General features: G+C 40.9%; 1 protein-coding gene across 1 annotated transcript in view; it reads right to left on the bottom strand.

Annotated features, from left to right (window-relative positions):
- SYNJ2 (synaptojanin 2) overlaps positions 1-14,409 on the bottom strand; it is a 61,465-nt gene that overhangs the window by 18,348 nt on the left and 28,708 nt on the right. Inside the window, exons 6-14 of the mRNA XM_009281442.1 lie at positions 13,952-14,048; positions 10,463-10,635; positions 9,973-10,054; positions 9,612-9,761; positions 9,349-9,514; positions 7,853-8,044; positions 5,633-5,717; positions 4,245-4,385; positions 1,220-1,412 (exon numbers count right to left, since the gene is read on the bottom strand). Coding sequence (XP_009279717.1) covers positions 1,220-1,412; positions 4,245-4,385; positions 5,633-5,717; positions 7,853-8,044; positions 9,349-9,514; positions 9,612-9,761; positions 9,973-10,054; positions 10,463-10,635; positions 13,952-14,048 — 1,279 coding nt within the window. The remainder of the gene's footprint in view (positions 1-1,219; positions 1,413-4,244; positions 4,386-5,632; positions 5,718-7,852; positions 8,045-9,348; positions 9,515-9,611; positions 9,762-9,972; positions 10,055-10,462; positions 10,636-13,951; positions 14,049-14,409) is intronic.

Here is a 14,409-nt window from a genome sequence, read left to right as displayed (position 1 = left end):
TTTTTTTTTTTTTTTAGTTAAGCTATAAACCTCTAAAACCCAGAGATTTGTAAAGGAAATGTTCCAGCGCTATGGCTGTCACAGCACTAGAGGGCACTCTTTAAATGCATTATACACACAAGGTACATTTAGCTATTGTAAATGGAAAGGACATAAAATAGTTAATGAGGTATTAGAAGGAAAAACTACCATAAGTACAACTTTCTGGCCATTTGGAACAGATGTTCTATGCAGGACATTCAGACTGTCAGTATTAGTTCTTACACAAAACAAAACAACTGATTGATATGCTGCATGTGCCAAGCCTCTAAAACCTTGCAAACAACAGGGAGTTAAAATTTTATGCTTTGCAACCTAAATGCTATTTTTTGCTGACTAACCAGAATACACAAACTGGTCCTTTCCCTCCCTGGTTTAGGGCCTCTCCAGAGAGGTTTGAGAAAGAAAGCATTGTGGAAATTAAAGCAACCAACATTAAGGGAAGCAAAGAAGCACTGCTACCAAATCCCATGGGTTATCTACTGGCCTGAGGAGACAAGTGTGAAATAAAACACTAGGGTGATTGATTTGACACTATTTAGGGGAGAAGTTATTCATACAGACCAGTAGTGCCTACTTGCCACACTCTGAGAAAAGCCAGCAGTTCCTTGACAGTGACACATTCATGAGGACAAAATGAAGAGAACAGAAAGTACTGCATCAGTGACCGAGAACTGATATATCGTACCCAAGCAGGAGCAGCTAAAGCAATGATGTACTGAGTGGCACGGATGGTCTTTTAAGAACCCTTACTACCTAGTGCCAGCAAGAGCTATCAATATCATGCTTTCCAGTTCTAACACCAGTCACCTAGATCTTATCCACGAGGCCTTCAGATTTGTCAGTTAAGTTGCACTATTGTGAAAGATTGACTTGAAAACTGCTCAAAGGCGAGGACTTTTCAAGTACTGCAGCAACTGTATTTTTTGAAAGGCGTAGAACTTTTGTAAAGCAAGTGCTATATTGGGTGCTATCTGGTCTCCTGTGAAACATGCTTCCTTTTTTTTTTTTTTTTTTTTTTTTTACGTTTCCTTTACCATTTTCTTTTATGCCCATTCTCCGTGGCACTGAGATGACTCTTTGATGACTTGTCATCAAAGACAGCCCGAGACCAGCTTTCATAATGTAAAGATGCAACCTTTATCTCTAATGTTTTTAGCATACATACACCTACACTTACCATTGGGAAGCTGAGTTTCTGTGTGATTTCTTTATAATCTTCATTCCTCTCTTTCACCTGAGTCTGCCCAGCAGTTAAGTGACTGCATATAAAGCAGAAACTGGTACTATAGAACTGAAAACGAATGCTCACTGCCCCTTTATTTCCAGCTTTTCCTCCCATTCCTGTCTTCACGGTGTCTATTGCTACATCCCTGTATTTAAAAAAAAATAGAAAGAGAAGAAAGTAAAGGGCTGCACGGACAAACATTCAATTAACTTTGACTGTAACATAAAGGAAAAGCCAGTTTACAATGCCATGTCTTCTCCCCTCCAGAAAGCTTGCTGCTTTTAGGCACATTTTTTAGTTTGTTCATGTATTTATGTTTCAAATTAAGTATAATACAATAGTATAGAAATAAAACTATTTGAAAGTATTTTCCTCCTCTTCTTGCCCCTTCCAAAAAGACCAGCAAGACATTACTTCTGAAATATTGAGAATTTCTACAGAATATACTTTTCAAGTTTACCTCTACCATGATCTTTAAAATAGTGTCAATAACTAAATTTACTATTATGTTTCCTTTTACTTTTGAACATATGGGAATCCGTTTTTCAGAGTTAACAATTTAATTAGCAACTATATGTTGAAACCCAACTTCACAGTTGGTGCCGGATTTTTCAGTCAATTAAAGAGCAACAGATCATAACCCATAATTTGTTAAATCAGATGCAATAAAATCAGTGATTATTAGATACAACTATTTATACCTAACTCCTAAAATGAGTTCTGTACTGACGACAAATTGCTTAGGTCCTCCATGTTGTTAATTACATAGTATTTCAATGTCATGATTAGCATATACTTCACTACAGAAAGATGACTTGCTTGGCAAAGCAGACCACCTGCTCGCAGAATAATTTCTCCCAGATAGCCAGTCTACTCTGAGAATAAAGCATGCCTGTCTGATCAGATAAGTAAATGATGAGATCATTGTTGTAACCAACCCCAGCACCATGCATGTCCTTCCCAGTGAGAAAATTTTACTTTCCAGATAGAAGTCAAGCAGATCTGGACTAGAACATTACTGGCTTTAAGCAAGGGGCAGGGGGAAAATCACTAAGTCTTATCTGGGTTACTGTCAAGCATTCATGATCTAATGATGCAAGATGTTACAGCTCTCTTCTTCCCTTCCTCTTCATTTTCCTCTCTCTTCTCCGCCCCCCATCTTTTCCCCTCTTTATTTTCCTCTCTTTTCCTGATTGCTGAAAACCTCCAGAAAAGACACCCTCAAGGGAGGCAAAACGGGACCATCAATGTTTTCTATGAAAAGATGGGTTTCAAGCGCTCCACAAGAAGCACGTGTTCAGTCTTTTCACTCAAAGGAGTTCTCCCTTCCTGCTGCCTGCCTACCCAACTGCTGACTGATATTTATCTGACTTGCATTCATGGCAAAGGTTACGTTGAGATAACCCACTGTACATTCAACTACATCAATCCTTTCACTGCTGTATAAGCTTCAGCTATTCTCTAATTTTATTTCTCTATTCTCTAACTTCTGTCCTAATCTCTTCACTCTCTGTAAGCACAGAAGCCTTTTTTTTCCACTTCTGATCGTTTTTGTTTTCCTTTTCTAGACATGGGAAAAACTACACATGCATACAGGTTAGGTTTGATTACGCTCACGTAACACATAGCAGCACATTAGCATTAAATGATGAAACTCGGTCACTAAAATCAAACTCTTCCCTTTTTCTCTTGAGTTTCAAAGGGCTACATTCAATTCCTAGCAGTTTGACAGCTGCAACAGAGCCACTGTGCTGTTCTGCTTCTGATCTCCATTTAAACCATGCACTTCCTGCTGGATTGCTCAAATCTCTTGTAAGGCAAGTGAAAAGTCAAAAACTGACAGAAACATTTCTCTTCTGGATTGCTTCATACCACCAAAAATACGTAATTTTTAAAAATCATGTTTAAGAAAGATTACTGGAAAGGCAGCAATGCAAGACCATCAGGGCTACCTGGATTGCATTACTCTGCTTAGCCTAGAGCACTTGATGTTGCACAAGCTCTGCGCTCATCTTCTCAAGTAGGTATCAGACCAGAGAGAAGAAAGAGGCAGCTTTTGATATTTTAATCACAAAATGCAGTGGCCAATCAGTGCCCCTAACATGGAGTAGAGGGCACTGTCAGGATCACTCCAGACTTTAAGGACAGAGTGATGCCCAAAGATAGTTTGGGCTAATTACTCATTTCCTACCCATTCACACTTAGTCTGCATAATTCTTGCTCGTGGCAAAGGCATTTTAATGCAGAAATCTCTGTGGCTAGGTACTCTTATCTTTCCTCTTTAATAAAAATTAGAATTTTCTAGGGGCAAGAGGAGTTTGATCAGTCTCCAGGGACATCGGTGCTAGTAAGCTGAAGACACACAGCTCTGCACCCTCTAGGCGCCTCTAGGCACATAGTTCTGCTTCTTGTGACTTCTAGGAGAGACAAACACTTAATGGGCCCTTATAGCTCTCAATTCTATAAAATGTCAGGGGGCAAAATTAGCTCTCTTTCCCCCACCTCCCCTTCCACCTTTTCCACCATTCTTTTCAGGCCCGGACCCAGCCCTGTTTCCATATGGAAACACTAAGGAGAGGGTCAGCAAGTAAAACCTGCCCTTCGGGCAGAGGCAGGCACTTGCCTTCACTTGGTGCTCCAAACACTCTTGGACTTATTAGCTCAGGTCATTCCTTTTCCAGAAAGACAGCACCCAAACAAGGTGCTACACCCTGACTGCCCACCTGGAGCACGCCCAGCTTCTCAGCTGAACTGGAGGAAGATATTGGGGCTGCCTAGCCTTTGCGCTACCCAGGAGGATGGACTCCAGACTACTGCTGCCTGGAAACATGTCTCTATCCCACACTGAGCAGAGACCAGAATCCAGGTTTGCGTAATTCCTACCAAGCTGAAAAATCACTCCCACCCTCTCTGGCCACACTCCAACAGCAGATGTTACTGAAGACACAGTTGTTTTGTTTTTGTTTTGGTTTTTTACCTGATGAAGGGGACATGATAGGGTCGTACAAAGATGAAAAGACAAACACCAACAAGCTGTGCTGATGTCAGCTGAATGTAGCGATGAGTCCTAGAAATAGCTTTTTGAAGCTGCTCTCCCCACATTTTTCTATTCGTTGTACTGGAACAAACATAAAATCATTTAATGGAATCAAAACAAAACACATACAGTCAATAAAATGAGCAGATTAACCGTGCCTTAGGTTTACAGACATCCATTAGGCTGTACACATGCTGGCTCCAGAACTGGAAGTGCTGTAGGGTGCATGGTAGAGACAGATGCCTCCTTGTGAACCAGTCCAGAGTCAGCAGAGTCAGCGAGCCCAGGAACAGCGCACAAATACAGTTATCCTGCTTCTGGATGTGAGAGGGATTTTGTCTACTACGCTTAGAAAGATCCATGCTCACATGACATTTGATATCCCCATTCACTGGGGGTAACTGGAAGCTGATTGTAGTAATCATAACCATAAAAACAAAAATCCATGTCAATCTCGAGACTTGTAAGATTTCTTGTGCTCACAGTGAAGAGGAGATCTTCTCTGGATCTTCCCTGTCTGGGAGATGACTGGCTACCCACAGCTGTTGGCTGTTCTTAGCTGAAGGCTTGTAGGTGGGTGCATATACCTTCGCTTCTGCAGAACTAGTGTTTTCTTATCTCCAAAGCCAACTGATACATGCAGATATACCGCCAGCCCAGCAGCCATGCTAAGCACTGCTGTAACTTGTCATTCCCAAAACAGACAACTAACTGGTCAGCCTGATGAATCAGCATGGGAAACATTATCTTCAGGGTTCCATCCCTATTCCTCCTTCAGATTCAAAAGGACCGGTATATACCACAGCCTACCGTTCATGCTGACGAGCCAAGCTCAGGCTTTGCCTTTAACTCCTCCTCTAGCCATAATTTTCACAAAGACAATTAGCCACAGAGACATTTCGTTCATTTTAGAATTCCCACATGAATGCCAATTATGTTTGCAGTCACTGAGCACATTTTTCCCAACATCAGGCAGGGGTTTAAGGACAAGTGTTAAATCAATGTCAACCATCAGAATCCTTCTCTGCCAACACAAAGACTTAAGAGACTTAGAAAACACAGTGTATTCTACTGTACAGAAGTTCACAGAGAAACAGCACTTTCAATACTGTCCCAGTGCCATTGGTTAATGGCAAATGTATTTCCAGCTACAATTACAAGCAACAGACTTGGAAGGAAGTATTCTACACACCTGACCATACACTGCACAACTCTGGAGGCTTTTGTTTGGCTGGTTCCTTTGGGGGAGAGAGTGCTCTTTTTTGGTTTTGTTTGTTTGTTTTTGAGGTTTGGGTTTTTTCGTCATTTTGGGGTTTTTTTTAACCTACCTGGCATTCACAATATTCCCTGCACTTAATTCAACCATCTCTTCAAATCCCACTGCAAATATGTCAGGAGGGCAGTTCTCATCATCTGTTGGCAAGAGAAAAAAGTCACACAAGAGTTACTATTTTGTTGTTTCTTCTAACGACTTGTTTTCTAATTTCTGACAGAGATCATTCCTGTAGTTCTATCTTGTGTATCCCCTGCCAAGCTATACATATTCATAGCTCCTTTAATCTAATCTCACAAAACAACCCCTGCAGTTCCTGTGAAATTTTTTTCCTGCTTTTCTCCCACCAGTTGGTCTCCATCTCTCTTGCAGGAAGCAGTTCAGAACAGAGCATTATATTGTAGCAATGTTAAGATGAGAAAATATTAAATGTTCTCTCTCCCTCACCCCACTCATCACTAAAGCCACAACATCTCACTACCCACCATCTTTCACCCACTTGTCATTTTACCCAACATGCTTTTCCTTTTCTTTTTTGACACTGATTGCTATGTAACTGAACTTACTGTCCACACACCAGTATGTCCCTTCCCTCTCAATGCCTTTAGTAAATTTATCTACTTATTTAAGGAAGCCTTTGAAGTTTCTTCTTATCTTCTTTCTTCCAAGTCTAACTTAAGGTTAGGTTAGGTCACTCTAGAGCACAGTGACTCTCCCTTCCCTGGCCCAGGCCTGTGGATATTACCTGGTAAAACACCAAAGATCCAATGCTCTCATATAATAGTGTGAAGCATATCTGTTGACCCATCAGGTCTGTCCATTGCCTAAAGGGATTTTATTTTTTTTTTAAACTGTCATACGACCGAGGTAACAGTAAGTTAATTCAACATGAAGACCTAAATAGCAGACAACCACAAGAACCTAAATCAGACCTGCCTCAGAAAATAAGAATGGAAAGAAAAGTAAAATATGCAGCAACTCTCTGTAGACAGAAGGGTGAAACTAGCACATGACAGCTAGCCTCCTTTACTGGCTTAACATGACAGGCACTGTCATATGTTTATATCCCATTAATAATTTTGGACATTTGCCTTTGAACACTTACCCATTGGTGCAGGCACTGCACTGACATTACCACGAACACAGACATTTGTGTGGCCATACCATAACTCAGCTCCCTTCCAGAAGCTGCTTAGACCTATCACATTATGGCTGCCTGTATCATTTAGTCCTGCTCCTCCAGTTCTCTCAAGGGAAGGCCTGGCAAGGCTAGCACATGGCAGGCTGTCAAGAAATTTTGATATTATGGGAATAGTCATGTGCTAACACATCTAAACTGTTTCTGAAACAGACTGGACCAATCACCCACCCAAGCTGCTCAGAGTACAGTTGTCTGCACCTAATCACATATCCATGCACTCAAGCACTAAGGGTTCAAACGACACAACTCGTGTAAGTAGCCAAGGATTTGAGGAATGAATTCCTGAGCTTGAAGGCTAGGCACAGGAATATCCCTGTGATGCCTGAAGGAAGCTAAGTGTTCCACTGTAACAATAAAAGCACAGGTTTTGCCATAGTTTTGCACCACTGAATTTTTAAATGACAGAACATTCACTTTTCATTTTCCGTAATAAAATCTGTAAATCAATTACAATACCTGACTTTGTTCTGTAAATAAGAAATTCAGCAGCCAATTTAAGCAAGCCACAAGCACAAGAGCTTTCTATACTGCTAAAGAAAGGAAACTGCCTTCAACAAATGTAATAATGTAACTCTTTTTGTCTGAAGGTTTTGATAGTAACATTTCCAGAGTGTTCCAATCTCAGAGTCCATATTGTACAGATAAATTTAGCTCCAGATGAAGACCAAGGAGACATTCTGAGGGCACCTAAGCACATAGCTCTCACTCACAATGAAGAACAAAGGACAGAGATATTGAAGAAAATGAAATATGGGATGCAGAATAGGCAGACAGACACCACGATGGTGTGAGAGACCTCTGAATTCTGACCTGCTGAAGGTTCAAAGCAGAGTCACCTGGCACAGACCCACGAGTTTCTCTGACTGTCAGAAGCCCTTCACACACACTGTTCCACTGCTGAGGTGAGGCAGCACAAGTCCACATGGGGCTGAATACATCCCTGAGAACTGACAGAAAATGCACTCCAAGATGCACTGCCTTTGAAAGGAACAGCTGGTCAAATCTGAGTCCCAACTCGCTGTCCCTAGAGGTGCCAGCAAATATTGCTTACATGTTTTGACTTTGAAGTCTTACCCTGAAATTCAGAAACTCCAGAGAGCTTGGGAGAATCCAGCAGCCAGTCTGTCAGCTCGCTGGTACCGAGGATGTTGCTTCGAAACTGCTTCCCTCCATTCACATTCCAGGTCCCCGTGGCAACACGAACACGCTTGAAGCTTGTGAATTCAAACTGACGCTCTGACATGGCCTTCAAAATACTTGGAGTCACTGACGGAAGAGAGGAGACAGAAAGAGGGTGTGTAAAAGAAGAATGTACCGTAAGAGGACAGAAAGCATACAGACAGCAGCAACAGAGTCACTGTGAAAGCAATGCTAGTGCTAGTACCCTAGCAGCCACAATACAAAAGCTAAGGAATAACTCCAATGGCAATAACTACAAGATAACTGGGGTTGATGTCAGCAATTTCTCTTCCAGAAACCAGGTACACTTTGAAAGCTTGTGAAGGGCTGGTCACTCACTTTCATCATACGGTTTCCTGCACTTCTTCAAGTAATAAGCAAAAAAATTCTTTTTCCTCCCTTAATCTTTTCAGTTTAGCCTACAGCGATCAAGCATGTCACAAGTTATGACTTAAACTGAAGCCCTAAGAAGTTTAGAGTGTGGGGGGAAAGGCGGAGAGCAGCACAGAGTCTCACATCAGTCCAAAACTAGCACTGTCGTGGTTCTCCAGCCTGGTCAGAACTCCTCACGGGAAACAGTTATATTCATTTATTTTTGATGAGTATAGAAAATTAGCAGTGTGCTTTTTTTGTGTGAGCACCTGCGGTAACCTTAATCTTTAACTATCTGATTTGCATTGGCAGTCAGGCATAGAGAAGCTATCTGTATTTTCCTTGTGGTCCGCATCAGGGAATGCCCCCGGGATTGAAGTGGTGCTAAAAGGTTCACGTCTATCCTATTAAAATCCAGCAGTTCTCTGGAGCGAACTGACCACCTGATGCTGCCTGTGGGTGCAATTATCCTATATTTTGCACACAAGTATCTTCTCGGAGAGAGCTAAGTTGGTTTACTCTAGATGGGTGCAAACAACCGTGTATATGTTGTGGAATATCAGGGCCTGGAGTAAAGCAGGGAATGAACCAAAATAAGAACATAAATGTGCCTTTAAAGACCCAAATGGCTAAAAGCATGTGCAAACTGCAGACCAAAAATTAGGAGATAAAAAATCTGAGCTCAAGAGACTTCCTCAAGACAAACTCAGACAGGACCAGACTGGGAATATAGCCCTAAAATCCTTCCCTCTGGTCCAACTCCTCTGAACTGTCAGAGGAGATCATCATCAAACAGCAGACAAACATACTCAGAAGTCCAAAACAAAATATGAGAAATAAGCACAGCGGAATTAAAACACACGGAGTTGTGCTATGGTCACTTGAAAGCAGTGTTTTAAACAATATATTTGTGCAAAAAACAGCTTATTTATTGATTTTTTTCAAAAGGGTGCAAGTGCTTATATCAGACAGCTAAAAACAGACACAAAAGAAAAGCGAAGGATTTACACTGGCCTTACCCAGCAGTGCAGTGTGGTCCATGAGCATCTTGCCTTTGTCTGCATATTCCTCGCTGAAGAAGTCACCCATGAGCAGCAACTTGATGGCTTCCTGCTTTACTGCATCAAAAAAGTTTGACTGAATGGTGCGAGACACAGAGCGGGCGCCATCCTTGAGTTTCCCAACCTACATCAGACAGGAATCATCAGTGCAAGTGACACTGAAGAGTAAATCGGACATCTTTCTTTACTTGTGAATAAACAGTTTTGCCATTTTTCTTTACCTTGTGCTTCCCCTCAAGGGCACGACTGCCAGTAAATACTCTGCTCAGATTATGACCGTTGAGAGTCCACATTGCTTTGTAGGATTCCACAAAGCGCTCAATTATAGATTTAGAGTTCAACCCAAGGCTCTCTAATTGAGCAAGCAGGATCTGGATTAGGTGCAGAAGGAGAAAAAACAACAACATTGTTCTTAAATGTGTTTTTGCTCTTTATCCTCAGTTTAAGTATTCCGGCCAGCACCGTTAGAACTGGCAAGACAGACTTGTATCACTGAGGCTTATGCCCTCTTGCCTGTCTTCCCCATGGAACAGACAATGTATGCAGTACAGGCATCCACGAAAGATCCTCTGACAAACTCACCTCCAGTGCAATGAAGGACTGTACACTATTAGTACGATCCAGGCAGTCCAAACAATTCATTCGAAACGTACCTGTCTGCAGACTTTGGTAACCAAACACAAGAGGAGGGAGGAAAAAAAGGTATATTTTAAAATAACATCTAATCGTGAGTTGATTGAACAAGATCATCAAATGTTCAGCCTGAATATACCCACCCACATTTTGACAGTGCAAGCAGATTGTGCACAATGTATTCCATTAACAGGTCTAATGACTTGACTACATCTGCAAAACTGTATTAGCAAATCCATGCACTGGTAATTTTCCAGATTTCAAACAATGGAGATGCAGTTAAGCCAAATAATCTATTTAGCACCAAGGCTACGCTTTGTCTCAAAACTGTATTTCAAGATGGTCATTTATGCTCACGGTCCAAACACAGCAAGCAATCTGGGAAGGCCAAGACAGGTGGCACCTGGCTATGCTGGGACAGAGGGGCAGGGACACTCACCGTGGACTTACATTCTCGCCCTTTGTGAAGATTCCAAAGTCTTCCCAGTGCAACTTCAGCTGAGGCCTCAGCAAATTCTCCAGTTTCTCAGTTTTCCCACCTTTTGCAAATTGGTGGTAGTCAAAGTTTATCATGGGAGTGTCTGCCGCATGGGAAGAGGCCCATAGCAGTTTCTGTTTAGATAGAGAATGAAGGAAAACAAATCATGCTCAAGCCACAGGTTAAGGATTGATACCAGCATGCTTTTATCATTACTAAACTTTGACTGTTTATCACATTTTTAATATTGAGAGGTTCATAGGGAATTTTGAAAGGCCAGACATGAAAAAAGCAACTGAAGTTCCCTATTTGTTTTCTTTCCAAAAGTAAACTGGATTGTTAGACCCCAATTTTTCTGCAGGGGAACTCAAACTGTAACTGCAAATTATACCTCAGAATTGTTGCTGTCTATGCCTTGGCTAGTGGCAGCCCTGCAGCAGTGGGCTGCTACCTCTGTGCATGAGGGTATACAGCAACAGTGATGCTCTGGGCAGGCTCAGCACCGTGACCCTGATGGGAAAGGTGTCCAGAGCTGCTTAAGGTACAGGAGCATAACAGTGCATGGGTGTATTTTTTAAGCATTCCTGAAGTGCCAAGACATGGATAAACATGGCCCTAAATTTAGGTAGAGGGTGCCTGGGGAGGAAGTAAGAAAGAAATGATGTCCCAGGAAACATACTATAAAATGTTTGTGGTAGACCACAAAAATGAAGGAAGAGGCACAAATAGCCTCATTATTTCCATCTCCAATTTCCATGACCTCACATGCATTTCCGTAATCACCACAAACCTCATTAAGGTATCCGTAATAGATACGACAATAATACATCCTGCTCTCCACGACAAAGCCAGAGAGAACTGTTATATGAACTCTAACTATGCAAGCCTTCGTCTATTCCCTTCCCTCCTGCACATTCTCATCTCAAGAGACGGATACTTTACTCCACTTGGATTGTGACACAAACTGAACAAAACAATTCTGATATTACATTAAAATGTAAAATGTATATACTGTTACACCAGTATAATTGCATCAAGTAAGCCATTAAGCCTTCCCCCGCAGAAACAACTTTAAAGGTGTTGCATGGTGTTTGAAGAGAGACGTGCAAAATACATTTCACTACACTGTTACAAAAGCCAAAACACTTGGTATCTGCTTCTCTGTTGTTGACACCTCAACTTGCCTTCACAGCTGCTGGCACTAGTAATGCACTTGAGGGTGATATTTACCCGCTGCCTCAGAGTAAATCATTGTCAGAGTATTCATAACTCTACACTACAGCATTGGTTTTACTGTAAACATAATTACATCTGTTATAGGGGATCCTTATGAGAGGAACAGCGTTACTGGGAACAGTAACCAAAATTGATTTTTGGTCTGATAACAGCTGATTCACGTAACAGCTGAAGGTAAGTTGGTCATTTACAATTTTTCATTTGTTCCTGTTGCATAAATGAACGGTAGCGATGACATTCTGATCAAGAAAACCCAGCAGCAGTAATTACAAGAATATTTTGAACCAACTCTGATAAGAACTAAGATTGCAGCAAGAGTTGCAAGGAATACAAGCAAAGGAAGATAGAGAAACAAAGAAATAAACTAATGACAGAAAAGGAGAAAAGTTATAATTCCTAATCATTCCCCTGTGAATTGCCTTCTTTTTAATTCAAGCTCTTTAAAATCATCAAAGTAAAAATTAACTATATATTCAGACCAAACATCCATTTATTAAAAGACAAAGATACAGAAAAGACCAAGAGGTGATTGTTTTGAATAAGTACAAAACTTAAGTTTCCAGTACTGCCAGTCTAAATTCTTTCAGCTGCTTTCATGCTTTCATAATTTATTTATTTTCAAACATCAATAAAGTTTAAACAGATCTTTATTTAAAATAAATTAATGAATGCAAGGTCTTTATTTTAGAGATGCCCTGTTCTGACTTATTAAAACAGATCTTTATTTAAAATAAATTAATGAATGCAAGGTCTTTATTTTAGAGATGCCCTGTTTCTGACTTAATCTCTGTTTGTATGATACTTGCCAGAACACTGTCTTCAGGAATGCGAGTGTTTGATAAAATATCAGTATTAAATTAACAAGAAAAGTCAGATTTGTATCCTCGTAAGTTATCTGAACATTTTGCAAGTGATCATCTCTTACCCCTAAATTTCAATGTTTTTGCAAAATAAACTATAAAAACTATTTTAAAGACAGAGAAATCAAGAGATTATAGAGGCTTATCTGTGTCATACAGAAGTTCAGTAAGAATCTGAAAACAGAAGCTAGGACCAGACTTCACTTCTGTACCTTCCTCATCGCCTTGCAAGCTTTAGTCATAATCACTTTCTTTGGCCATATTCTGTACAGGGGGAGACTTTCACTTTGTCACTTTCCACTGGGGAAGCTGATAGTCCTCCCCAGCTCTTTTGGAGGAGGAGGAAATGGTCACACAGAAAAACTGCCAAAAAACTCAAAACACTCCTTGTCTCGAGTAGATTATTCCAACAGAGAGGGAAACAAATCAGAAACTATTCTTTAACTACAATTTTCATTTTGCTTAGTTTCACACAGTAAACATTAGAACTCAGAACTCTTGTATCATTCTTTACCAATGATAAATACATAACACTTACTACAGGTGTATACTTAAACCATTCTTCATATTATTCTTAGGAAGATACACTCCAAAGTATCTATGTCAGATTTCTAAAGCAACTGGCACTTAGGAGGCAGACTTGCACCAGCCTCCAGCCAGATACAGGCAGCTATGCTCGGCTGCAAATCCCACTCAGTGCCAATCTGCGGCTTCAAGTACACGTTAGTTTTAAAAAATCTGGCCATGAGAATACTGCACTAGAACTCAGCGCAGCTTTAATTCCACAATGCCTGACATCCTGAAAGCACAACTCAGATGCTTTCAGGTATTAGTTGTGCCTAGGGACACACAGAGGCCAGGAAAACCTCTCCCTTCATACACCAGACTGTCATCTGGTGCTCCGGCAGCCAATTCCCATTACAACCAGAGCAAGACAGCTTGCTTACGCTCAGTGAGCCAGGGTCAGGGCCTGGCCTACAAGCAGTTCTGGCAATCCCGTGAGGCACCTGACTGCATAGGTGACTACATACTATGACAAAGCTGACCACGATTCATTTTTGCAAACGTGAACTACTCTTAGGAGAATAAGGGCTTTTCTTTTTTTAGAGTCTGGTTAAAGAGAATGTGCATAAATGTGTGAAGAAATAAGCAGGAAGGCAATACTGGAAATTAAGCCATGAGACTATGAAGCGCCATTCTCTCAGTATGTAACATCTAGTAAAGAGATAACATCATTTCTTAAGATATACTATTCAGAAGTATATTCTGGGCCAGAAGGGAAAGAGAAGAACATGGAGGCTCAGGGGAAATCAGCAGTTAAAAAAAAAGAAAAAAAAAAAATCCTTGCTTTTACCTTAAAAGCTCTGTTGAGCACCTCCTCCCCTCCTCTGCTTCCCAACAGGTTAACGATCACTTGTTTTCCATACTGCTCTTTCAGAAGCATCATATGCCTACAGCAAAAGTAACCATAATAAGTATTAAACAAAATCATGTTATGTTGCCTACTACCTTTTTCAAAATACAGAAGTAGAGATCACTGGTTGTTCCATCCAGCAGAAAGTTTCAGCCACAGCAGCTACAGACATCTTCCTCAGTTTCCTTGCAATCAATTATTAAATAGTACAAATGGTGAAAGTATGCAATTAATGGACACAGTATTTTGTACTGGACTTAACGAAAGAAACATAGAATCATAGAATCATTAAGGTTAGAAAAGACCTCTAAGATCATCGAGTCCAGCCGTCGACCCAACACCACCATGCCCACTAAACCACGTTCCCTAAGCACCTCATCTACACGTCTTTTAAATAC

This window comes from Aptenodytes forsteri, unplaced genomic scaffold (assembly GCF_000699145.1).
Source record: "Aptenodytes forsteri isolate BGI_AS27 unplaced genomic scaffold, ASM69914v1 Scaffold82, whole genome shotgun sequence".
Lineage (NCBI taxonomy): Eukaryota > Metazoa > Chordata > Aves > Sphenisciformes > Spheniscidae > Aptenodytes > Aptenodytes forsteri.
This window is presented reverse-complemented; position numbering and strand designations above follow the sequence as displayed.